A 25,966-nucleotide genomic window follows, 5' to 3' on the forward strand; every position below is an offset into this window, starting at 1 on the left:
TTCTAGAATTATAAATACAAAAAGAGTCTTCCTCCTGTAATATTTTCTACAATTCTGTCTTCTTGAAGCAGATCATTCTACTGTAATGCCTTAAACTTATCAAATCCTACGATGTTTGATCTCAATATAATCCCTTCTGGATTTTTGAATAAGGAACTGCTTTACGTCCAGATTGATTACCATCAAGATCTACCATTATGAAATAAGTAAGCCATTTAGCTTTACCCAGAGCGGAGCACCACAGGAACAAAAATACAGTTTTCTTTTGTATCAAATATAAGCAGTTGTTTTGATGTTACACAGAGTAATACTTTGAGTAATACTTTTTTAAGTACCGTAGTGTACTTCAGTTTTTACTTTTAATAATTACATAATAATCTAAGGGCTCTTCCAACCAATTTATTTCAAATTAAATTAGAAAAACAATATTAATCTGCAGATTACTTATCAACAGATTAATTTTTTTACCTTCAAAATAGTTATTTTATTCTTTATTAATTTTTTTTTGTTAATCTTCATACAGTGTTATTATTTTATAAAATTATTATCTTTCATACATTAATATTACCAATAACTGATTTTTTTTATACATACATTTTATAACTCATCTTTGATAAAAGTTCTTCCATGGCTTCCTTTGATTCTTTACAGTAAATGCTGCAGCAGTTTTTTTTATCCATGGAGTAGCAAACAATGTGTCATTCCTGTTGTGAGTAGAAAGTATGCTTTGTTATAATCTAATTAAGAAGTTATTTATTTAAACACTTCTATTAAATATGATTTACATAAATTCACCTAAAATATAATTCTTATAAGTTAATTTGTGTATTGTAATATTAATAAAATTTATTTAAAATAATCTGATATATTTCGTAAAGTATTGTATTTAGTGTGCTTTATGCACTATAAAAAGTACATGAAGTATAACTACAATAAGTTGTGAGTTATGTATTGTTTAGTTTTACCAATATTATTTTGAAAAATATTTATAAATTTATCACTACAAGATTAAAAGTATATTACTTGAAAATTCACATATAATATATTCATAGTATAATATATATAATTCACATATATTACATATAAACATATATACTTGTATGTTATCATTACTAACAATTTTTATTATTATTTATTAATAAAGCCAAATTAATAATTAAATATTTTTTAATAATTTTTGTATTATTAAAAAATTATATGTTGCATTGAAACATTTTATTTAGTGAATAAGAAATCAGGTACTATTTGTATAAAGAAATAATTAACTGATATGCAACATTCCAAAGTAGATAAAAGAGTCTTACATAATCATTTAGCTCTACCATTCATCTGTCCACACATCAAGTAAATGTTTTTTACATGTAATCTTTTTCTACATGTATATGATTTCTATAAATTATATTTATAATATATAAATGTAATTTATACATATTTTGCAGTTATTATGACAAAAGAATGAGCATTTTTCTGCAATACATTTATAGTTGGATAATCATTTCATCACCACTATTTGTCAAGATGTAAGTAAAATCTTTGTTTATTTAATTTTAAAATTAAAGATGTATTTTTAAAAAATCAATAGAAATTCTTTAATGGGTGTGTATATTTGTGCGGAGAAGTGAGAAAACTATACCACCTATACCCCTCCGTGGGGAAAAATATTTATTTAGTAGTTTTTAATTAGAATATAATGAACTTTTATTTTTTTATTCAAATATTATGCATTTATTAAAAAATTAAAAATGTAGCTGCAATTTAAGAAATTGAATTGTTATATTAAAATTATTTAATTTTATTAAAATAGCATCACAAAAGTATAAAACACAGTCCTCTTAAAATTGTGTCAGAGGATCAAATAGTTTTAATATTGTTGGCTGCCATATAATACACAAATTCAAGAGTAAAATTTTTAATGAATATTCCAGGCATTCTATGCCAAAATGTAAGTTAAAGTAAACCAGTTAAACTGTTAGAGTGAAGTGTTGTTTATTTACATGTTGAGTTTTCCCATAAATTCATCTGATGTAAGACATCCTATCCAGTGATTATGTAATTACAGAAGATATGATAATTATTTTATAGCATAGTTACACAAATTATCATAATTATCTTTTATCATTGTTACTACTGAACTTCAAATTATTTATCTATAAAAGTTTAATAACATGAAATAGTGTGTAAAAATGGGAAAGAAAGTCATTTAATATCTGTTAAGTTAATGTAAGACTCAAATGAGAATATGTAATCACACACACACACACACACACACACATATATATATATATACACACACACACACACACACAATGTATTTTCTTTAATTATATATATAATAGCCATTATATTCTTCTGATCAAAATCAAAATAATGAAGAGTTCATATTAGCACAATTCTATATGACAATACTACATGTTTTTATCAGGTACAGCTAGTAAAAAATTTGTGCAGATTTCTGCTCTCGATGGTGTACAAAATAGTTAATAACAACAAGTTTTGTTATTGTCTCGTATTATTTTAAAGCATTTTTGATTCTTGATCAATACTTCCAGTTTGAAATTAAAATTTTTAATTTCTATTTTTGTAATCTTTAAAGTTAATCTGAGCAAATATTTGGTGCTAATTTTGACAATTCACAATAAGGTTCCATAATAGTTATATAATATAGGGGAACATAATTATAGTGTTCAAATATCACTGAAACTATTTTTGAAAACTCCCCAAACTGATCTACCAGGACAGTCCTGCAAATTAGTCTAAACTTCAACCATCACAGTGGTAGTATTAAAGTCTTATCCTGCACAGAAGGTAGACTTATAGGAGATGTTATTAAATGATTTCTGTATATCAAGAAAATGTGCTTTAAGGGGAATGGCCCTGAACAAGATTTCCTCCTCAATCCTGCCCATAAGGTGATATTATTTCTGTCAAAGGATCTTCCAGGTTAATAAGCATGTTAATGTCATGGAGAAGTATTTTAAGTTACTCTCAATTTAGTATGTAATTCTCCATTAAGCTTTCCTGTGTTTTAAAAACAAAAAAATGATGAAGAAATCACCAAAACACTTAAGGATTTGTAAAACTTTTCTGTCTAGGAAACAATAAAAATACCCTGCTGGTTCTCCAATTTAATTTGCTTTATAGGAGTGCAGTAAATATTATTTTCACTATTGAGGATTTAAATGGGAAAACTTCCCATTCTGAGTTCTAATTCATTAAGGTTATTCACTAAAGTTTCTTCTATTATATCTAGTGGCTGTATGTGTTCTTTACAATTTTGAGTGAGTATGCATCCAGTTTGCTCAGTGTAGTTTTCTATTGAAATTGAAGAGTTTAATGCAATACAACATTGGCATAGGTTAAAAAGAATAAAAAACAAACAAAAAATTCAAGAACATTGAAAAAGTTAAAAAAAACTCATATTTAGTAAGGTATTATTTTACATTTACTTGAATCAGTTTTCTCAAAACACCACACTGAAATAACACACATTACAGACATTAACCACAGCATGCAATTTTCACAAATAGTATACAAAATTCAACATATCAGCACTCTTTAACAGTATGAAATTTCATTACTTACTAAACTGGAAAAAACCAACATATTAAAAACACACTAACAGCACAGATTAAACATTGTTCCATAATTTTCTTCATTGCAATATTTCTAAATGCCAGAAATAAACCAACATTTAATGATGCTAGACTGAAAAAGATGTCCTTGATATTATGGTTTCCTCAGGATTTCTGAGTAATCTGATTTTGTTTGTAGATATCTAAAAGCTGTTACATTCAGATCATACTTTTGTCTTTTTTAAAGTTAAGTTCAGATTATAATTTGAGTCATATAGGGACCTCAAAAAGAATAATTTAACTCTTATAAAAGGATCAGCCTAGTGATCTCTTCTAAAAGGACCATATATGATCATTACTCTTAAAATTTTACTAGTATGAAAAATTTATTGGTAAATGGATTGGACACAGATGGCCCTACCCCCACGACCCACACCCAAATTTTTTGAACCCATTTTTGGTCACATACATTTTTCTTATCCCCCTCAACCCCCCCAATTTTTTTGGAGCCCCTCTCCCGAGTGGGTATTCGTAGAACTTGGGACGGCCCCCTGAGTACAGTACTATATCATGCGAAGACGGGGTTCACTCCCTATGGATGGGACATCCGCCCAAAGAAGCAGCAGCATGACAAAATCGGCGACGGTCAAGAAAACCGATCTAAAAGGGAAGAAGAGGCTCCGTCAAGGATCTTCCGAGGAGGAAGAAGAGGCACCCGATACAGTGAGCAGTCTAGCATACCAATTGGATCTGATACTGATATCGTTGAAACAGCATTTAGGCCCAGGTTTGAATAAGTACATTGCGACCCATGAACAGGATCTCAGGCGAGTATACGAGGGACTGAATGCGCTTTCCGAGCTGTCCTCTCCAGACACAAAGACTTCCCAAGCTACCCAAACGGACCCTATTGCGGGTGACAATTACATGGAGTATATTTTGACCAGCGATTTGAGTGATGAAGAACTCATTGAGCTCCTCCCTAAAAGGTGGCCTAACTCACTTAGGGGCAAGCTAAAGTTGGTTACTGACCTTCCACCTGAAGTCAAAGACACTTGTACTCTTAGAGATTTAAGGAGAGTAGGTGAGCAGGATATGGGTAACAAACTCGCAGCTGGTGACATCATAAAAGACGAAATAACTCTAATAGGAGACCAAACCGTTGAAGAAAAGAAGAAGAAATTTAAGATACATTATGACTCGGGAGCCCCGGAAAAGGAAACCCTTTCTTGTTTATTGAAGGCGTTCAAAAAGATAGCTATACAGTCACCAAATTCAGCGTGCCTTCGGGCAGTATGGGAAATTTTGCCAAGAAGATCATATCCTATATCTTCAGAGCAAGGGAAACACCTGTATATGTGTTAACTCTCCAAGGGGATGGTGGGACCAGGCACATCGGTAATAATCAAATCCCGATAAAGAAGGCTACTCCACCGGCGTGGAGCAAAGCCGAACAGTGATTGTTAAGGCAGAAGGAAAAACGTACGCGGAGCTCCTCCGATCCATGAAGGATGCTGTCACCAGTGAGGAGGCAAATAACGTCATCTCATTGCGAAAGGGCCGTAACGAGGAGCTCCACGTTAGGATAACGTGCAGAGAAAGCGGAACAATTTACATCTATCCTGAGGGACAAGGCTGCCGACCTTCACGTTGATATAAAAAGCAGAGCTGGAAGGAGAACTGTTGTACACATCCGAGATGTCGAGCATGACACAACAGAGCAAGAGGTTATGGCCGCCATTATAAATCGCGTGGGTTCTAGCGAGGAAGTCAAGATAACATCCATGAGGAAAGGTTTTGGCGAGACACAAAATATTACGGTCATGACCTCTTACAGAGCGGCATGCAAACTGGTCGAGGAAAGAATAAGAATCGGATGGATTAGTTGCCGAGCGTACATCCGGGAAGATGAAGACAGGTGCTACCGTTGTTGGGGCACGGGCCATAGAAGGCACGAATGTAAGGGCCCAGATAGGCTCGATTTGTGCTTCAACTGCGGTAGCAGAGGTCACAAGATAGCGGATTGTCTTGAACCTAAGCAATGCCTCGATTGTAAGAGCGGTGAACACAGGACTGGAGCATGGCAATGTAAGAAAAAATTGCATGATTAGGACTATGTAGGCGAATGCCAATAGGAGTATTCTCGCTCACGACTTAATTAGTCGTGTTGTTGCAGACAAGAACGTAGACCTCCTTGTGGTCACCGAACCCAATAAATATGAAGCTGCCAAACTTGGATGGACTGTTGATATGTCGGGAGATGTTGCCATTATGGACGTAAGTCATAGTACACAATGGAATTTCAAGTTTAGAGGTAGTGGCGTGTTGTCTGTTGAGACCGAAACAACTCTATTCGTGGGTGTGTACATTTCGCCCAACATTGCGATCGCGGACTTTACTAACTTCATCGACACTTTACAAGGTGTGATTACCAATTCAACCAAGAGGATCGTAATGCTGGGTGATCTTAACAGCAAAATGGTGGCGGCTGGCAGTCGACACACCAACAGGAGGGGACAGATCCTTGCCGATCTCCTGGAAACTGCCGGCTGCATCTGCATTAATGACGACACGCCCACGTACGTAGCGAGAGGTCATCGGTCGGTGCTTGACCTCACCATCCTGGACTGTAGGTGGAGGAGGAATCAGTACCAGTGGATGGTTCTCTCAGAAGATATAGCGAGCGATCACCGCGCCTCTATCTTGGATCTGAAAGACGTAGATTTCAGGCATGACTTGCCCTCCCCCCCACCGAGATTCTCATCAGTATAAATAGAGCAAATCGTCAACAGGACTGCAAGTAGACTGTCTGATAGACATCAACAATCACCAGAGGCTTTATCTAATATAATAAAGCAGGAAATGGACAGAATGGCAGCTAACAATACAAGGAGGCGCTCCGTATATTGGTGGACTGCTGAAATTGAAGCAATGAGACAAGAGCTCCAGTCGCTTAGGAGAAGAAAACAACGTATTCTTAGAAATAACAGAGAAGGGTACCAGGAAATAGCCAATAGATACCTCGAGGCAAGAAGAACGCTCAATAAGGCTATTAAGAGACGTAAAAAGGATTGCTGGATCAGGCTCTGCGAAGAGCTTGACAGCAATCCCTGGAGCCAGGCATATCGTATTGTGACCAAAAAGTTCGGGAGACGTATGCCTATCCTCAATAAGACCAGTGTTGCAAGGGAGGTAGCCAGGTTGTTCCCGCATACAGTGCCTGATATCGTGAGATCCACACCTTGCGACAATAGAAGATTCATCATGGAAGAGCTACAACTTGCGGCGATGAGCTTGGCAACGAAAAAGAGCCCTGGCCCGGACAAGATTCCCGCGGCAGTGATCAAGGGGCTGGTTCAGAAGGCTTCCTGGGAGATGCTCGAGATTGCCAGCCACGGCACGGAGAACGGAGACTTCCCCGACTGCTGGAAGGAGGCCAGAGTGGTATTCCTACCTAAAGGCACCTCTTCGGAGGAAGATATAACCTATAGACCCCTGAGCCTCCTTAACATGATGGGGAAGCTAGTAGAAAAGATGCTGGCTGGCCGCATCATCAAAGAACTAGAAGAGGGAGCCGGAATCAGTCCTAACCAGTATGGGTTTATGCGGGGGCGATCCACCGTGCAGGCTATCTGCCGAATTTCGGGATGGGCCGACGAGGTGAAAAGAGGCACTTGGCGAACCAGGAGAATTCCACTGATGCTGTCACTAGATATAAAAAACGCGTTCGGGGCTATTGGTTGGAGTCACATTAATGACGCAATTGCGGCTAGGGGCCTCAGCCCGTACCTGCGTAGGCAAATTGAATGTTACCTGTCCAACAGAGTATGTCTGGTAGAAGGACAGGAAGAAACAGTACATTTTCAAATGCACGGTGGAGTTCCGCAGGGCTCTGTTCTGGGGCCGTTGTTGTGGCTGGTAATTATAGATGAACTCCTTCAGAAGGAGTTTCTTGTCGGCGTCCAGGTCCTGGCTTATGCAGATGACCTTGCAGTCCTCGTAGAGGGAAGGACGGTCTTGGAGGTGCGAGAGAGGGTGTATGCGGCCATCGACACTATACAGGAGTGGTTGACGTCCAGGGGTCTGCAACTGTCTACGGAAAAATGCCGGTATATTGCCTTTACGGGTAGAAGAGTGCTAGAACCGTTCAATATTTCCATCAACGGTCATGCTATAGAAGAAGCGAATAACATCTAGTACTTAGGAGTTATCCTCCAGAAAAACGGTAGATACACCGACCACATAGTCAATGTATGCAACAAGGCAGAAAATATGATAACAAGCCTAAACATCATTATGTCATCGCAGAATGCCCCTCGGGCCTCAAAGCGCCGTTTACTGGCGACCACCATCATGTCTTCGCTTATGTATGCCGTTCCGGCCTGGTGGCGCTCTATCGCCATCAGGCGCAACAAAGAGAGACTGGCGAGGACGCACAGGTGTGTGCTCCTAGGTGTTGTGTCCGCATACAGGACAGTGTCCTATGCCGCCCTGTGCGTGTTATGGGGTACACCTCCTATCGACCTAATCGCAAAAAAGAGGGTGGAGAGGGCACAAGGCAAGCCAGAACAAGGGGTCAGGGATGCTGTTTATAATATCTGGCAGGAAAGATGGTCGCAGGAAGCTGTGGGTCGATGGACGAGAACCCTCATCCCCAACATCAAGCCATGGTTGTCGAGAAGATTTGGTGAAGTTGATCATCACCTATCGCAGTTTTTTACAGGACATGGTTCCTTCAATAACTACCTGCACAAAATAGGCAAGAGAGAAGAACCAATTTGCAACTACTGCAACGAGATAGATGATGCTGAGCACACCTTTTTTGAGTGCAATAGGTGGGACACACTTAGACATAGTAAGGCACTCACAGGTATAACTCCAGAGACAACAATACACTACATGCTAAGAAGTGAGTCAAACTGGAAAAATTTTGCTAGCTTTGTTAGACAAGTTGTTGTACAGAAATACTCCGATGAGAGAAGACAAGGTGTTGGCTAGAATAGGACTGGGTGGACAGCCTTGCTGGTGAGGTCCAGCATGCTGCGGTGTGTTGGCACTGATGAGCCACCAAGGAATCCACGGGTAACAGTCAGGTAACAGCACACTGAATACTGAAGGGACCCGGCAAACTGGGTCTGGCGTGGTGTCCAAAAGGGCAATATTAATAAAGAACTCTCAAAAAGAGCTAACCGGTAGGCCGACCTGCCATGCCGGTATATAGCCGGTAGGTGGGGAGGCCTATTTGTGTTTAAAGACACTCCCCTGGGCGGCATAATACCAACAAGTCGGTCCGGCCCAGGGGAGCTGAGAGAAAAAAAAAAAAAAAAGAAAAAAGATGGATGAAATGCGAGGTATACCAGCAATACGTAGATACATAAGATCAACTGATTACTGACATTGTCAATGCAGTTGACCTCATCAAGGAAGACAAAGATATCCTTAGGTTGACAACAGACAACATAAGGAATGAGTTGAAGTGCATCAATGTCAATGGTGGAATTTTTAACATTTATTGTAAATTAACACAGTATAAACCATAGTGAGTATTTTATTTAAAAATAAATTAAAAATATTTTAACTTTTCAATGATCTAAGTTTATTGCTCTAAAAACAATTGTTTTTAATTTTTACAAATTCATAACTTTTTTCTGTAAGTCTTGTTTTAAATAATAAAGTTGATTTTTTTTCATAAACTTCATTATATCAATTTTCTCAGAATTAAATTCTCTAAAAGTTTTGATAATAAAATTTACTCATTTATTAGTCATTTAACAAAGTTATTGTACTTCAAACATAAAAAAAATGTTTCTTATCACCAAATTTTTCAGTTTTACATTTGTTATCATGAAAACTATGTGAGATAATAGTTGTAGGACTTTTTTATTCTATTTTTCAAGTCAAAAAATATAAGAAACTAAATTTACCCCTTGTGTAATGTCTTAAAAATTTCACTACGTTTTCATTTCACTGGGGGAACTGAAATCTGAGCCAAATGTTTTGCTAGCCATACTTGAAAACAAAGCGTTTTCGGATAGATGTTTGTATGAGATTATTTATTTCAACCTCTAGAATCAGTTCTTAGATTACTTCCCTTTCCTCCTTACTCACTCTGAATCACTTTGAGCCCCTCTTTACCACTTAGTTGTGAATGGGAAAAAAATCCCTTATACTAGTACCCTACTCCCTAAGATTAACATACCTGCCAGATTTAAAGTTTCCATGTTATCTTCAACCCTATTTAAGTGTTGTTGTTGTTGTTTTTGTTGTTCACTCTTTAGGTGTTGCTATTTAAATTAATGTTCTCTTACCTCTTCTTAGATATCCACTGGGGAATGTGCCAAATTACTATTTTTTGTCTACTTGGGAAAAGGAAGAAGTGAAACACTGATTGTTCTGTAATATTTTTACTCCATTTACTGTACAGTGAATGAAATAAAAATTCCTTCACAGCAGTAATTTACTCCTTAGATTATCCTTAATTTTTTATTTTTCTCTACATCTGTTTCTAGATTAATCTAATTTAACCCTGTATAAATAGTTATCCCTGTTTTCCTTGAATCCCCCTTGGGAATAAGTGTCCAATTTTCTCAGATTTCAATATGTCTTGGAAATGATAAAATAAGAAATGAATGGTTCTGTGAAGATTTTTTCATCAATAAATATATAAATTATTCACAGCTTCAAAATACTATTCTAAGATGTACAGTAAAAGTTTTCAGTTATACAAAAAAAAAAAAAAAAATTGACATTTTTTTCACCAACTTGTTTTATTAAGGAAACTTACTTTTACTTCCAAATCAACCTTACATGTTTAATGTAAGCAATTAATTTAAATAGAGATCTGGTTGAGCAGTTCATAGTTGAGTTGGACACAATGGAATTCCATAGTATGTCATTAAATATTAGTATGTCGTAATATGACATTAATTTATTTTATTTTATGTCTTCTGAAAAAGCAGACATAAAATAAAACGGTTTGTTTTAATTTTTTTTTGCTGAAAAATCATTAATTTATGATGTTCTACACCCTTCCTGGGTAAAAATTCTCATTTCCTGAGGGACTGTAAGTAGGATGGGAAACTGCTTCTTACAGAAGGCCTTTAACTTTCCTTCTTTGAGGTATTTTACCTTGTGTTATAGCCCTCTGTAAGTAGATTATCCCACTTCCAGATTAAAACAACGATTTTTTCAAATTATGATGAAATCTCATTAACTGCATTGATATAATAATTACATTAAAAGGTGGGATGCAATAACCGAGTTAAAGTTAAAAAATTTGTTCAAAATAGAGAGTGATAAACAACTCTATAAAATCAATGACTGATTACTCAGAAAAATACTATTCTTCTTTTATCACTATTGTATGACAACGTAAATTCTATTCCTTTATTCAGCTGGAGCATAATAAAAATGTTATAAGCCTTGCATCACACTTCTGAATCTTATTATATGAACTGCACTTCTTGATAAAAAATTTTTGTTTTTTTTCTAGAAAATGTGATTTAGGTCATTTTCCTACAGAAATTTACTACTCTAAAGGTTTAGAAAAGACGGCAAACCAAACTGAACCACAAGTACTGAATGAAACAGTTGCTCCTTTTCTTAAAAGCTATGAGTACGTTCATGTCTATGCAGATGGATGTGTCAGATTTTTAGGAATGTTGGGGTTAAAAGCTGGTATTGCTGCATGGTTTAATGATAAGCATCCTCTGTAAGTATAATTTATAATAATTATATTCCTTTATTTCAGAATTACTTTTAGATGGATTGTGACTTAAAAAAACAGGAAAATTTTACAAATATTAAAATATAATAATTTTAATTCCAATTATTAATAACTGAATGAAGAACTTGCTGTGATGATGAATTTCTTTTTCTCCTGGGTGCACAATGATGTGTTATCATTGCTTGGACACAATATTAATATAGTGACAATTAAAGATTAAAAATTAAAAAACAGTTGTATCCGCATAACAGACACAATCCACAAGGTTGTGGTGAACCGTTAGTTGGCAATTGCAGCGAACACAAACAGGTGCATCAGTCTGAGTCATTAGATATCAATGAGTGAGCCTTTTATGCAGTATTCACAAATTGTAAATAATAACCTCCTCTCGATGGTTATTCCTCATGAAGAGCTTACGGTGACAAAGAGTCACTGGACAAAATTTTTGTTGATGGTAACAATCTATTCACTCTGCCTTTCATCATGAACCACCCACTTCAGAAAATAGACAACATTGTTTTAAACAAGGGGTTATTGAAAGGTGACTGCAAACAAGCCTCTTTTGCATATATGGGATATGAGAAGTTCAGAGTTGTGTTATGCTGAGGCATTTCAGAGATAACTGCAGGTTGGTCTTTAAAACAGGCAGGCGTGATATCCAGAAATATCATGGAGTCTTTGAGGTAAGTTCTGATCCCTTTCAAAAATTTACGTCTGCAGGCAAACTATTTAGGGTCCTGCCACATAAAAGAGTAGAGACTCTACTCCAAGGCTCCAGCCTGTGCTAACTGTAAGAGATTGCTCAAGAATCATGATCCCCCAGTTGTTAGTAGGGAGTGTGGCTGTTATGTATTTTAATTCCTTAGATGGTTAGGTTTGGTCAACTAAATGTCCAAGATGCTTATGTAGTCCAGGTTGAGTTAGGTGAGATTGTAGAGAGATGGAGCCTTCATGTTGTCTTTCTGCAGCACCCATATGTTGTTGGAATGATCTGCTGGGCTTTCACAGCTGGAAAATGTTTTGGATAGGGCATACCTGTATGTCTGCTATTCTGTGCAGGAAGTCGTTGATAGTGTCTTTATATGGCAGGTTTCTGACACGTATTATGTTGTGGTCAGACTTGACATTCGCAGACAGAACCTTACAGTTGTTAATTCATTATTTAAATACAGGGATGCCACTGAGGAACATCTAACAAAATGACATAATATGCTTCGTATTGTGGGTAATGCTCCAATCCTTATTGGTGCCGATGTTAATGCGAAATCGCATTTCTGGCACAGTGGGATCATTGATCATTGCAGTGGCCTAATTGAAAGTTTCATCACACAGCACAATTATGAGGTCTTTAATGTTGCAGACTGGTTGGCTACTTACGTAGGTAAGGTTAACGGTCGAAGGGCCTTTTCAGGTACAAATATTGACATCACCATTGGTAGGGACATCCTTGGTAGCGTCCTTGACTGGCCTGTGGTGGACGACTATTCTAGCGTTCATCGGTTGATACTTTTGGAAATAGCGGATGAACTGCGTGATAGCCATGAGGGACACTTTTCTGCTTACCGGGAACGCTTCCTGCATAGGAGGGCGGACTGGCCGAAATTCTCCTCTTTGTTGGTGTCCAGACTGAAGATTTCTTCTCGAGACCTTGACGGCCTGCCATTAGATGTCCTGGCAGAAAATTTCACTTCTGCCGTGGTGGCGGCGGCTGAAGCCGCCATTACTAGAGGCACTGGCCGGGAACGTATACCTGGTTGGTGGTCTCGGAATCTGACAGCAATGAAGGAGTCTGTGAATCGACTCAGGAGGGCTGCGCAACGAGACGGTGATCCCGATCGGCGTGCGGCTTTACTGCACATTACCGCAGAGCGAGAGCTAGGTACCTTTATAGCATTAGGTCCTCCAAGCGTAATTCCTGGCGCTCCTTCGTTCAGAAGCAAGGGAATAGAGACCCTTGGGGCGTTGTGTATAAAGCCCTTGGATATAAGCGCGGGAAAGATACCCTCTCGTCAGCCTTGTTAACCCGCGAGGGTGTGGTAATTGATAAGGATCGTGTTCTTAACATTTTGCTGAATGATTTGTTTCCGGATGAGACTATGGTAGGTGAGGTTTCATACCATCGGCGCGTCAGGATGGAAGTCGCGGTTTTCGAGACCGACATACAATCTTCTGAGATCACTGAGGCGGAAGTGCGCCAGGTCATCTGTAGTATGGCACGGCACAAGGTCCCCGGATATGATTGTATCACAGTAGAGCTCCTCGTCCAAGTGCTTCCAGTAATCCTTGGTCCTTTAACTAGAATATATAATAGGTTGCTATAATATATAATAGGTTCGCTGGCCACTTTCCGGAGTGTTGGAAGCGTGAAGACTTGGTGTTGTTGTTCAAAGATGGTGACAAAGATCTTACTGTTAGTTCTTCTTACCGTTCACTAACGCTCTTACCCGTGATTGGCAATATTTTTGAGAAGGTCCTACATTTGCGTATTTATGTTACATTGGCCACTGATCATTTTCTAATGGACAACCAGTATGGTTTCCGACCGGTCAAAAGCACTGAGGATGTCATACTAAAGATGATGGATATAGCTTCCTCCAGTCCATGGAAATATGTATTAGGGAATTTTCTGGACATATCCGGGGAATTTAACAACTTATGGTGGCCTTTTGCCCTGTTTCAGATGCAGAAGAGTAAGTGTACACGAAATGAACTAGAAGTACTCTCAAGTTATTTTAGCCATCGGACCGTTTCCCTGCGTGATGGCGGCTCTAAGGTTCGTAAGACCTTAACTAAAGGATGCCCTCAGGTCAGTGTTCTTAGTCCCCTTCTTTGGATCATAGAATTCGATTCGATGTTGCGTTTAAGATTGCCATGTAGTTGGCATGTCGCCGCTTATGCTGACGACCAGCTGCTAGTGATTGAAGGGGATCGGGTATCGAGCTACTCTTCCGAGCTGCTTGTGCTTGTGAGACACTTCGACTGTGAAGTCTCCAACATAAGATGATTTTCAACCCAGAGAAAACCACAGTGATGTTGCTTAAGGGCCGATTGGCTGCTACCTGATGAATCCGGGTCCGGATAGCTAGTCTCTACATTCGGTACGTTACGACTCAAAAATACCTTGATGAGAATTTTCGATTCAAGGAACATCTACAGTATGTAGCAAAAAAGACCGCGATGCTTTTTATGTTATCCGTAGAGATTCCATAAAAAGCATCAGCTTTTTATAGAAAAAAGCTCATTAAATTCAGCTTGGGGGGGGGGGGGGTAAATTACCGTAACATGCGTATCCTTTACAAAGGTGTGAGCCAAGCTATTATGCTGTATACTGCGCCTGTCTGGGCTCACCGTATGACTTTAAGGTATTGCGCGAACATTTTGCTGCGGGCCCAGCGACTTCTCTTGCGACTGTTATAGGCATTTATAGCACAGTCTCGCGGCAGGCAGTCTGTGCTATAGTTGAGTCAAACCAATAGATATCTTGGATAATGAGCATAACGCTACATTTCCAAGTTAAATAACCTATTTACGTCAGAACGAAAGCAGGAGATTGAAGACCGGGGCCTTGCGTTTTGGCAGGTCAGGTGGGACGAATTCCCCACAGGTCTACGCATGGCATATTTCCTATAGTGTCTGATTTAGGTGCGATTGGATGGGTCTCCCCCAACCGGTATATCACACAGTTTCTCTCCGGGCATAATACCTTTCGATTAGTTTGGCTAGGTTTCGTTTGGTGGATTCGAGTCAATGCCCGAATTGTCTGTTCCCGATACGAGGTCGAACGTTCACGAGCTGTTAGGGAACTTGAGAGAATACATTCCTTTCTGGATCTTCGTTTTTACTGGATGATCCGCGAGGAGCGGTCTATAGTGGCTGGTTTTCTTCGCGCCCTTGCGATGTGTAGGTCTGCAGAGGGAGTTTAATTGAGGTACTCGATCGAGGTATGATCTCGGGTTGCTACGGTTTCGGCTTAGGCACTGGATTGGTATGAGGTAGGCGCTTTGGCATTGTGCCACGGTTATATTGGTATTGTTTGTGATTCACCTTGGAGCTTCCGTTGGTAGGGGTGACCGCGCCGCCGGGATATGTTTACCCGTGCGACTGGCGGCGTGGTTTCCCTCCGCCGGTGGCGGTCCTGATCGTGACTTGGTAATACTACGCGAGACACCATGATGTAACAGGGTGGCGGTGCGGGGTTTGACCCTGGCTTCTTCGCGGACCGGAATGAGGTTGCGTTTCCATTATTAGATGACCTAAATTGATCGACTTAATTGGGTGAAGGCCTGCATTTTTATGTTGCGTCAAACATTATTTTGATTGGTATGAGTGTAGCACTGATTTAACTTAAAACTCGCTCATTTTAAAGTCACGAACAGTCATGAACGATGTTGTCAAATCTTTACTAGACGCGGGGTTCGCGCTTCTGCGGTTTCGGTCAGTTAGTTTGAGGGAATCATGTTAGGTTGGATGTGAAGATGTCCGTTTGAAGCCTACGTGAATGCAAGATTTGATGTGTATTTTACTGATGCAAATGTCTGCCGAGTTATTTACATCGGTGGCATTCCGACCGAGGCCTGGCTGATCATTGTGAAATGTAATGTAGTTAGAGGGTCTAAAGACGACCTCCGGTAAAGTCATTCGGAGCTTGGAACGGAGGGGGTGGTGTGGCGACCGGTAACGTCACAAGGTGGGTGTCTTCTCCCTACGGGGTTGGGATGTATATCACAGAAAACATCGTATCTGGAGTACATGTCACTTATCACCTGCAAGGCATTCATGGAATCTGAACAGACATGTATGTGTTGGAATGTTGAGCTAACTATATTTAAGGCCTTATTAGTAGCATACAGCTGAACGACGAATACACTGACTATGCTAGGAAGGCCAAACATGTGTGTCATATTGCCAATCACAAAAGCACAATCCACAGAATTCATGTGTTTAGAGCCATCTGTATAAACTATAGCATCAGGATTCACGCTATTTATAATATTATAAAATTTCTCTCTTAAGATAATCGTATTCTTGCACTTTTTTGATATCGACAAAAACTAAATCAATAATTTACGAGATAATGCCGAGGGGATAATAACGTTGAGTAACTGTAAGAACTGGAGGTAATAATATAGTTAGACATAAGAAAAGGCGATGACCTCTGATGCCTGGACAATAGATTTCGACCTTTCCTGATATCGATTAACATGCTAGCTGGAGAACACCGCGCTAAAGATCGGATGATTTGGTTGCGCTTTAATACGAGCTACATAGGAGCAGATCATTTGGTTTCGTCTATACCAAAGAGATGACTCGCCACAGTCCACTAGCAGATTTACCGTGGGGATTGAAAGAAATGAACCTGTTGCAAGGCAGACAAATAAATGATGGACTTCATCGAGCATTCTAAGAGCGGTGGTCCGTACAAACGAATAAGCCACACAGCTGTAGCCCAAACGGAAATGGTACAGAGCTCGGTAGAGGCGCAACATGTATACTCAGCTTCCCAAAAAGTATTAGATAGAACTTTTAGCATATCTAACATTTTTAGAAATCTAACCTCCTTAAAATTTTAAAGCATTTTTAGAGATTTACAGCTCCTTTAAATGTTACCAACTTCAGTCGTTGGTCAAACTACAATCCTAATGATCTAACCTTCGTGCATGATTCAACTGGTTCACCGTATAAAAACAGGTGGAGATCAACATGAACCCTCAATCGGGAAAAACAAATGAATTTCGTTTTCTCCGGGGAAAGGTGAATTGAGTAGTTAAACACCTAATTTGGTGCAGTCTTTCGACATTAGCTAAAGTTCTAAAAGCAACATAAATTGCAAAATCATCTACAAATAACAAACACATACAGGTTTTCACGCGCAGTTTGTTATACTATTTATGGCTACGGCAAGCAAGGTAACATACTTCTCTGTGGTATTCCGTTTTCTAGTGTGAAACTTTCGGATATCATCGTTCCAACTCGAACACGAAAGGATCGACTAGTAAGAAAACCCCCTGATAAAGCCAAGGAGATTCCCTTTATACCCCATTCATGAAGTGTATTTAGGATTCCTCTCTCCAATAAGTAGTTTCGTATGCATTTTGCACATCGAAAAATACTAGGTTTTAGTACAGGAATCGCCAATGCTTCTGACCAAGCATCTGGAAAAACGTGGTTAGAGAATATTTTGTTGTAAATAGATAAAAGATGTATTTCAGTATCGAGGAGGTAAGATAATACATTGAGCCTAATATTATCATTTCCAGGGAAAGTGTCATGGGCATTATTCAAGGTATATCTTAGCTCAGAAAAAGAAATAAGAAGGTTTAATTCATTTTGCGAGGTGTGGTCACAAGGATACCGTAGTTTTGACGGCATCGGCTGTTCATTTGGATGATCGGCTGCGGAGATTGTCCTGATCCACACATGGCTCGAACTTTTCTCCATATAACCGATGATAGTGTTAACCGAGAAAGTGTATCCACATAATTCAGCCACGATTTCCGATTAGCACACTAAAACACTCGGCAGCATACAGCTCTTGGCTCCTTGGTTTTCCGGATGTGAAATTCATTTGCACTATCGAGAATCGAGGGTGTAAACTTGGTAAGTTGGTAAATCGCGTTACCACTCTTATCATATTGGCCAACGAATGTTGTTATCCGATCCAGTCCGCTTTTCCAACTAACCATTTGCATGACTGACTCTGAGGAAAGTCACTATTATCAACTGAAATAACAACCAGTCTGTGATTATTTCCAAAGAAGTTTTTGGAAACGTACCTGTTAAGACGTGAAAATAGGAATACTGAACACAAGGACAGATCTATACATGAAAATGTACCTGATGAAAATGACAAAAAACGTGCTTGATCCATCATCCAATAAGCAGAGATTCAAGTTCTACTTCAATCGATCAACTGTAGTGCCTCGGCAAGAACATGATGATGAACTCCATGAATATTGATGGAAGTTGAAATCGCCAATTATTTGCCAGGGCAGGAACTGGAGAGACCGAATTTGGTCTCACTGATATCCGAATTTGGTGAAAGTTATAAGTTGCAAAAATTCATTTTAAATGGCGCCAATATCTTCACTGAGACTGCGGGAATGTTTGTTGCTAGCGAAATCCGTGTGGCTAATACGATTTCCTTCAGGAAAACAGCCACACCTTTACATCCTCTGCCCTTAATTTGATGGTCGCATCTTTCACAGGCGTAACCGCGAAAATACACTCCATCATGGTTGCTAGGTGAGACTCCTGCAGACAGTATTAAACGACTTTCTTCCATTGGTAGTATTTTGATGTTCCCACGGCGAAAGAGCTATGGTTTGAATTTTTAATAATAGGTCATAAAATAATTAAAACCACATAATTGTAATTTCAACACCTGATTTTTTTCATTATAAAATAAAGATAAAAAAGAAAGATGTAATTACAATATTTACAGACAAGAATAATGCAGCTGCATCAAAATAGTAACATGCAGTTATATTCTATCTGGGGGGGGGGGGTGGAGCTAATAATTGTAAAGTATTGTGCAGAGAGGATTATGTGAGAAATAAGAATGGACAAAAGTAGGCAGCATAGTTGCTGTGGAAAAAATCTGATGTGTACATGACATGACTCCTTGTACGTCTATTAAATTACATATAGACATTTTTCTGCTGCACTTACTGTATCTACTTGCTGTATCTACTGCATCTTTCTGCTGTATCTTACTTTCAAATGAAATAAATTTAAATGAATTTATTTCATTTTAAAGTAAGATACGATTCTCCAATTCTTTAATGAAGTGGACAGTTACACAAAACAGGGGTATACAGTATTGTTTGTGAAGGTTGTGATATAATATACATGGGCATGACCAATCGCAAATTTTCCACATGTGCAAAAGAGCACATAAATAGCATTAAAAATAATAAACCAGAAAACTCCAACTTTGCCAAACATATAATAGAATACGGTCATACATACAATCATAACAATTTCATGAACATCTTAGATATTTCTTATAAATATTATAATACTTCTAATTTGGAAAAATATCATATGTACTGTAATAATAAATTTAATTAATGAATAAAAATTTTTAAAAAACGATATATTATCTAAAAAGATACTAAATATAAATATAAAAAAGTAATAATTTAATCTAATAATTATCTTTTTGATAACATGGTTCTGTTTGATTTCATTTTAAATCACAAGATTACATGTATATTCCTTCAGTATCCCGGTAGGATCAAATAGTCACGACTGTTTTACATTTTAACTGTGATCTTTTGAATTTTTAACTTTAATACAATAATTATATCTCCTGAGATGGCTTTCAAGTAAGCCGAAAGATCTTGGAGTTAATATCAATCTGCTGGTAAGGTGGGTTTCATTAATTGTTAATATTACTTATTTAACATATCAGCGCTACCAGGTTCAAAAAATTATTATTTGTATCTTCATGAGTTGCTGATTAACAAATGTTTCAGATTTGGAGTTTCGTATAAATAAAAGTTAATAATAATTAAACTATTCTGTTTAGTGGTTACAAATATTAATTTCAATCTTACGGTGTAAAATATTCAATTTTTATTATCGGTTATTTGGTGAATAATAAAAATGAAAAAGAAACAATCATACAGGAAAAATAAAGATAACATAAAGAAATATATCTCAAAAAAATGAAAAGAAGATGAATATGAAGAGGAAGAAAATGTTAAGAACAAGGAAAAAACAAAAAAATTAAGAAATGATAAATATAAAGAGGAAGAAAACATCAAGACCAAGGAAAGAATAAAAAAATTAAGAGAGGATGATGAATATAAAGAGAGAGAAAATTTTAAAACTAGAGAATATGTACACAAATTAAGATCAGAAGAATTAGATCAAACCAAAGTGCAATTAAATGATTATCAACAAAAAAACCAATGAATGAAATGACATCAACTCTGACTTTGGGAGAATATTGTCGGACAATATCAGAGGAGTAATGAACTAAAAGATAAGAATTTTTTGCAATTTATTAAAGATTGGGGATGTATGCCTCAGTGCATATGTTGTTCTTGTGAGAGTCTATTTTTCAGTCACTCTGTAGTTAACTTTAATATGGATAAAATTAAACAGAAATTCCAGAACAAATAAATAAAAATAAACAGAAGTTAAACTACAAAATTCAAAAATAATTGATTCTAAATTATAATTTTCAATTAATATTAAATAATCAGATGCTTCACCAAATCTGTTATACACATATGTAATAATGCCTGTTAAATTACATATAAACATTTTTAAAAGTCCGTAAAATCTTGTTTCACTAATAACTTCTGATTTTTTCCTATTTCTTTTTTTTATTGTTATAATTGAATTATTATTTTTTGTAAAATGTTTTTTTACAATCACAGGTTAATAATTATTAATAAATCAATATATTTAAATTAAAAAAAAGAAAGTTAAAAAAAAGAAATTCGAACTGCTGTGCTTTCCCTTGTAAGGTACAAATATTTCATTAATTAAAATTTTATTTGGCTATAACTCTGGAACTAATGAAAATAAATACCACTTATAATGTATTGTTGAAAAGCTCTCAATGAGGACTTATTACTGCAGTTAAGAAGAAGTCCAAAATCCAAATTTTTAGGGGTTTTGGGTTTTTTTGGACACTTTTGGTTCAGTTGATTCCAATCAAAAGGGGAGGTGCACAACTAGATATTACAACAATCTTAAATCCAAAATTTAAACATCTTACGACTGATTGTTTTTGAGTTATGCGAGATATATATGTACATACAGATATCACACCAAAACTAGTCAAAATAGATTCAGGGATGGTCAAAATGGATATTTCTGTTGTAATCTGAAAACCAACATTTTTTGCAATCACAATACTACTTTTACTTCATGCAAGGAAGTAAAAAAGTATGTTAATAAGCAAAAAAAAATTCATACAATGGGAGAGCCTGAATATAGAAGTGCCATTTGCTAAGTTAAACAATAAAGACTAACAAGATCACAGAATAGGCTATTTTATTTTAGGATATTAGGCTTTTTTGCCTAATATTTTATTTTTGGCTTTTTTGTATAATATGTTATCCAAATCATAAAATAATTATGCATTTTATAGGAATGTTAGGTTTGTTATTCAATCAAAACATATGACTACCTCATCCTAATAAAACTATTTAACTTATTAAATATATTGTAACTGGTAGATAAACTTCCAGAAAGAAGAAAGGGAGAAAAAATGAAGAAAGAAGAATCTAGAATGAACAACAAGGGATTCTTTTTAGAAAAGGACTTATAAAAAAGTGTAAAAGGCGCAGACATTCAAAATTATCTCACTTGAATAATCAAAAGGACGGGTTGGGTACTGGTTCTGCAGGTCCATAGAAATAAAAATAAAAATTAAAAAAATAAAAATATCTACCTGAATGACTGCACTTATACCTACGAGGCAAGAGGCCATAGATCAGTGCTTGATCTTACGCTGGTGGACGGCAGATGGAATCCTTCCATCTTTAGTTGGAGCGTTCTTGAATTTGAAACCGGAAGCGATCACCTAGCAACTTTGCTTGTTATGGAAGGCGCAAGACCTTCAACATCAGCCACTGCACGATTTAGATTTAGTCCAAGACAAGTTGAGGTGGTGGTTAACAAGATTGCCAGGACCCTATCTGATGGAAGAATAGTAACGCCGCAAGTCCTTCAAGAATAAATTATTACAGAACTGTCTAGATCCCGCAGTTTTGAGGGGGTTGTCACCCAGTATATTGATGGACGTCTGAAATTGCAGATCAGCGAAGAGTGTTACAATTTTGGCGTAGGAAAAAGCAAAGGCTGCGGCCCGCTTGCGGTGCGCCATATGACCAGGCGAAGGAAAGATTTGTCCAAGCTAGGCGTACTTTGAATCATCTAATAAAGACTAGTAAAAGAAACTGTTGGAAACAGCTGTGTGCTGACTTGGATTCAGACCCGTGGGGATGGGCATACAAAATAGTAATGAAGAGACTAGGACGCCGCTTGCCTGTCCTAGTTACAGAAACGGCCAGACTGCATCTTCATAGCCTCTTCCCTGTTCAAGACGAGGGACATACGGACATAATCATATTGTCTGTCAGATCTGGTACGTGGCGTACCAGAAGAATCCCGTTGCTTATTCTGTTAGATATCAAAAATGCCTTTGGATCGGTCCGGTGGGATACGATTACGGCAGCTCTCACGGACAAACAGATTAGTTCCTATATCAAAAGACAAGTACGAGAATATCTGACTGATAGGTGGACTTTGGTCGAGGCGCTCGAAGGTAAATTTAGATATCAGCTTCATGGAGGAGTGCCGCAGGGGTCTGTGTTAGGCCCCTTGCTTTGGCTAATAGTAATTGATGGAATACTCAGACTGAGATTACCTGAAGGCTCGGAAATAGTTGCTTATGCCGATGATTTGGCTATATTAATTGAAGCCAAAACTGAACGTGACCTTGAAGTTACCGGTAATGAAGTGCTAACATAGGTTAATAACTGGCTCTCGGACCGAGAACTATCTTTGTCTTTAGATAAATGTCACTATATTTTTCTGGCTGGAAGAAGGCGACTCAGAGACCTAAATCTCCGCGTGGGCGATCGCAGACTAGACCGTGTGGCAGTAACAAAATATCTTGGTGTCATTATAGACCCAGCTCTAAAGTTTAGTCCTCATCTCGCACAGAAATGTAAAGAGGTCGAGAATACCGCAAAGGCTTTAACAAGATTGTTGGCTGGACATGAAGCTCCACGTGCATCTAGGCGGCGGGTCATTGCCTCAACTTTAACCTCTGTATTATTGTATGCTGCACCTATATGGGAAAAAGCACTTTGTGTTGCAAGAAATGTCCTAAGACTTAGAACTCTGCATAGGCAAGCTCTTATAAACATCACTTCTGCATACCGCACCATCTCTTACGATGCGGCTTGTGTATTATCATCGGTTCCTCCAATCGACCTCTTAGTTAAAGAGCGATCACTTAGGTATCGTGGCCAAAACAAGAAGCCCAAGCCAACATCAGGCGCATATGGCAGGACAGATGGAATCTTTCCACTAAAGCTACCTGGACCAGGAGATTGATATCCGACTTGGGCATGTGGCTTAATAGAGGACATGGGGAGGTTGGTTATTATCTTACTCAAATACTTTCTGGGCATGGTAGCTTCGAATATTATTTACATCGATTCGGTAGAAGACCAGCACCTATTTGCATGTTCTGCCAGGATTCGGATACTGCCGAACATACTCTGTTCCACTGTTATAGATGGACTATACATAGACGACGTGCAGGGCTGCAAGAATTAAATCCGGAGAATCTGGTTCTTTTTCTCCTGCGATCCCCTGACAATTGGAACAAAACGGAGGAGTTTGCCAAGATAGTGCTAAAGGCTAAAGATGATGTAGCCCTTTTAAGAGGCCATTGAGGGCCCGTGATAACTTAGTAGTTTAATATTTTCGTTAAGGCAAGCAGCTATGAGGAGAAGATCATTCCTTCGTTTGGGGATCATAACAACTGGGTAATGAAAAGACCGAGACCCGGTTCCCTCGGCGGGGGCTAGGGACGGCTTTGTCGGGCCTGGTTATCTGTCGGGAGGGCTTGAGGCAGGCACATTAAAAAAAACAAAAGATCCAACCAGGGGGGCTGACCTGCCGTGCCGGACGTACAGCCGGCGGGTGGGGAGGCCTCCTTTGAGTTTAAAGGACACTTTCCCGGGCTGCGCATACTTGAATGGATACCCGGCCCGAGGAAAAAAAAAAAAGGTCCATAGAAATAAATACTGCTGGTGGCCAACAGACGAGAGTTGCAAATTCGAGTTCAATTCAGTTTGCGATAAAAATGATCACAATGTGCAGAAGCATTCAGAGTTGGTGTTTGGTAACAAATGAGTGAAGAGTGCATCATGAGAGTTCAATTATGGAGTGGTTGAAAACAAGGAGCTGTTAGTTGAGTTATTTGTGAACAGGAGTAAAGTGACATTATTCTATATATTTATACAGTGTAGGGTAGTTCTTTTGTAAACAATAAATGTGAATAATACCTGTATAAAATAAATTGTAGATTTTTGTATAAATGTAGATTGACTGTTCTTATTGTTAACTCAATATTATTTTCCATTAGTTATTTTAAAGTTTTTTGTAAATTGGAATTTTATTTTTAATTTAATTATTATTAAATTAATTTTGTATTTAATTTGAATTGCTATTTTTTATAAGTTATTTAAGAGTAACAAATGATTTATAATAAATTCTTTCTTTTACTATCTCTCAGTATCTTTGTCGAACTGCAGATAACACACGGTCATCCAAAAAAAGAGTTTATTTCATAAAAATATGGGTTATGTAAATATTAACACTTGCAAATATCTATAGAAAAAAGTTCAGTTCCTGGGTGAAAAGTTAGAATTTCCTTTTTCTTTCAAACTGTTCTGCAAAATACAAGTACAAACGAATCATGGTGCCTAACTTAAACATTAAATGGGTATACTGACCTAAACTATGCACGTAAATAAAGAAAAAAATAGGTAACATAGCTGATATTAAAATGTTTAAATTATTTGTATTTTCCAGTAATACATTTCAGCCAGCAGAACCACCTCCAACTTTTACAAATGCAGAAGTTCAAGCAATTCAATTAGCAGCTGATCTAGCCTTAGCAAACGGTAATACAAATGCACATTACATATATAACTTAAGAATAGCATTACTTATTTTTTTATTATGTCATTATTTTAACTCAACAGAATATTTAATGATTTATTGAAGAAATTGTATTAATTAAAGTAATAATAGTTATTAATATAGAATTAGTAATTAATACATGAAACTTTTCTGCCAAAACATAGTCATTTGGTACATATTAATGACATTTTTAAGTACCAATAATACTATCTTCTTGCCCTTTATGATGGAGGGTTAAGTACAGCATTGCTTTATCACTCACAAATCAAAATCACAAATAATGCAAATGCATCATATAGCTGTTGATAATTAAAGCATAAAATTCAACATTACTTAACTAGTCTTATTTAATTTCTTTTTGCATATTCAAATGTTTATCATCAATTATTTCCTTTTATTAAAAAAACCATACACGGTTGAATCATTTCAACTAAGTACAACCAATGTTTTTTTTTTATAAAAATTTATTCAATCAAACAGAATCGGAAGATCTAATCTGAATAAGTGAAGACCAAAATTATAGAATACAAAATATTACAGGATATACGTAACATTTAAAAAACTGAAGAACAAACTTTTGGTATATAGGGTAAGATTCATTTCATTTGAGAATTTACTTCAAGAAAGTTGTATTAAATAATTTTACAAAAATGTTCTATGAGTCGCAAACAAATGAAAGTATAATTTTATATTAAAAATTAATGAAATTAATATTACATAAATTTTTATTTTTTTAATTTTTTTTTCAGTCTTAGACTATGTGAAGTTTGAATATACACATAATATTAATTATTGGTTTTAAATCTTTTCAACATCCCATTCCAAACATTGTTACATTTTATTAATGATTGCTTTCCTGTCAGATTTTCTGAATTAAGATCTTTTAACTGTTCAGCTCCTTTTTTCAGTTCAAAATCACCACAGAAAATTTTCATGTAAAGACCTTGAAGTAAAATTTTATCTCTCATAATTTATATTTTATTAA

At 37.0% G+C, this 25,966-nt stretch overlaps 1 protein-coding gene across 1 annotated transcript in view; it reads left to right on the forward strand.

Annotated features, from left to right (window-relative positions):
• Positions 1–1,290: 1,290 nt before the first annotated feature.
• LOC142318259 (ribonuclease H1-like) overlaps positions 1,291–25,966 on the forward strand; it is a 42,815-nt gene continuing 18,139 nt past the window's right edge. The window contains exons 1-3 of the mRNA XM_075354824.1: positions 1,291–1,520; positions 11,065–11,283; positions 24,871–24,962. Coding sequence (XP_075210939.1) covers positions 1,456–1,520; positions 11,065–11,283; positions 24,871–24,962 — 376 coding nt within the window. The 5' untranslated portion in view covers positions 1,291–1,455. The remainder of the gene's footprint in view (positions 1,521–11,064; positions 11,284–24,870; positions 24,963–25,966) is intronic.

This window comes from Lycorma delicatula, chromosome 1 (assembly GCF_047948215.1).
Source record: "Lycorma delicatula isolate Av1 chromosome 1, ASM4794821v1, whole genome shotgun sequence".
Lineage (NCBI taxonomy): Eukaryota > Metazoa > Arthropoda > Insecta > Hemiptera > Fulgoridae > Lycorma > Lycorma delicatula.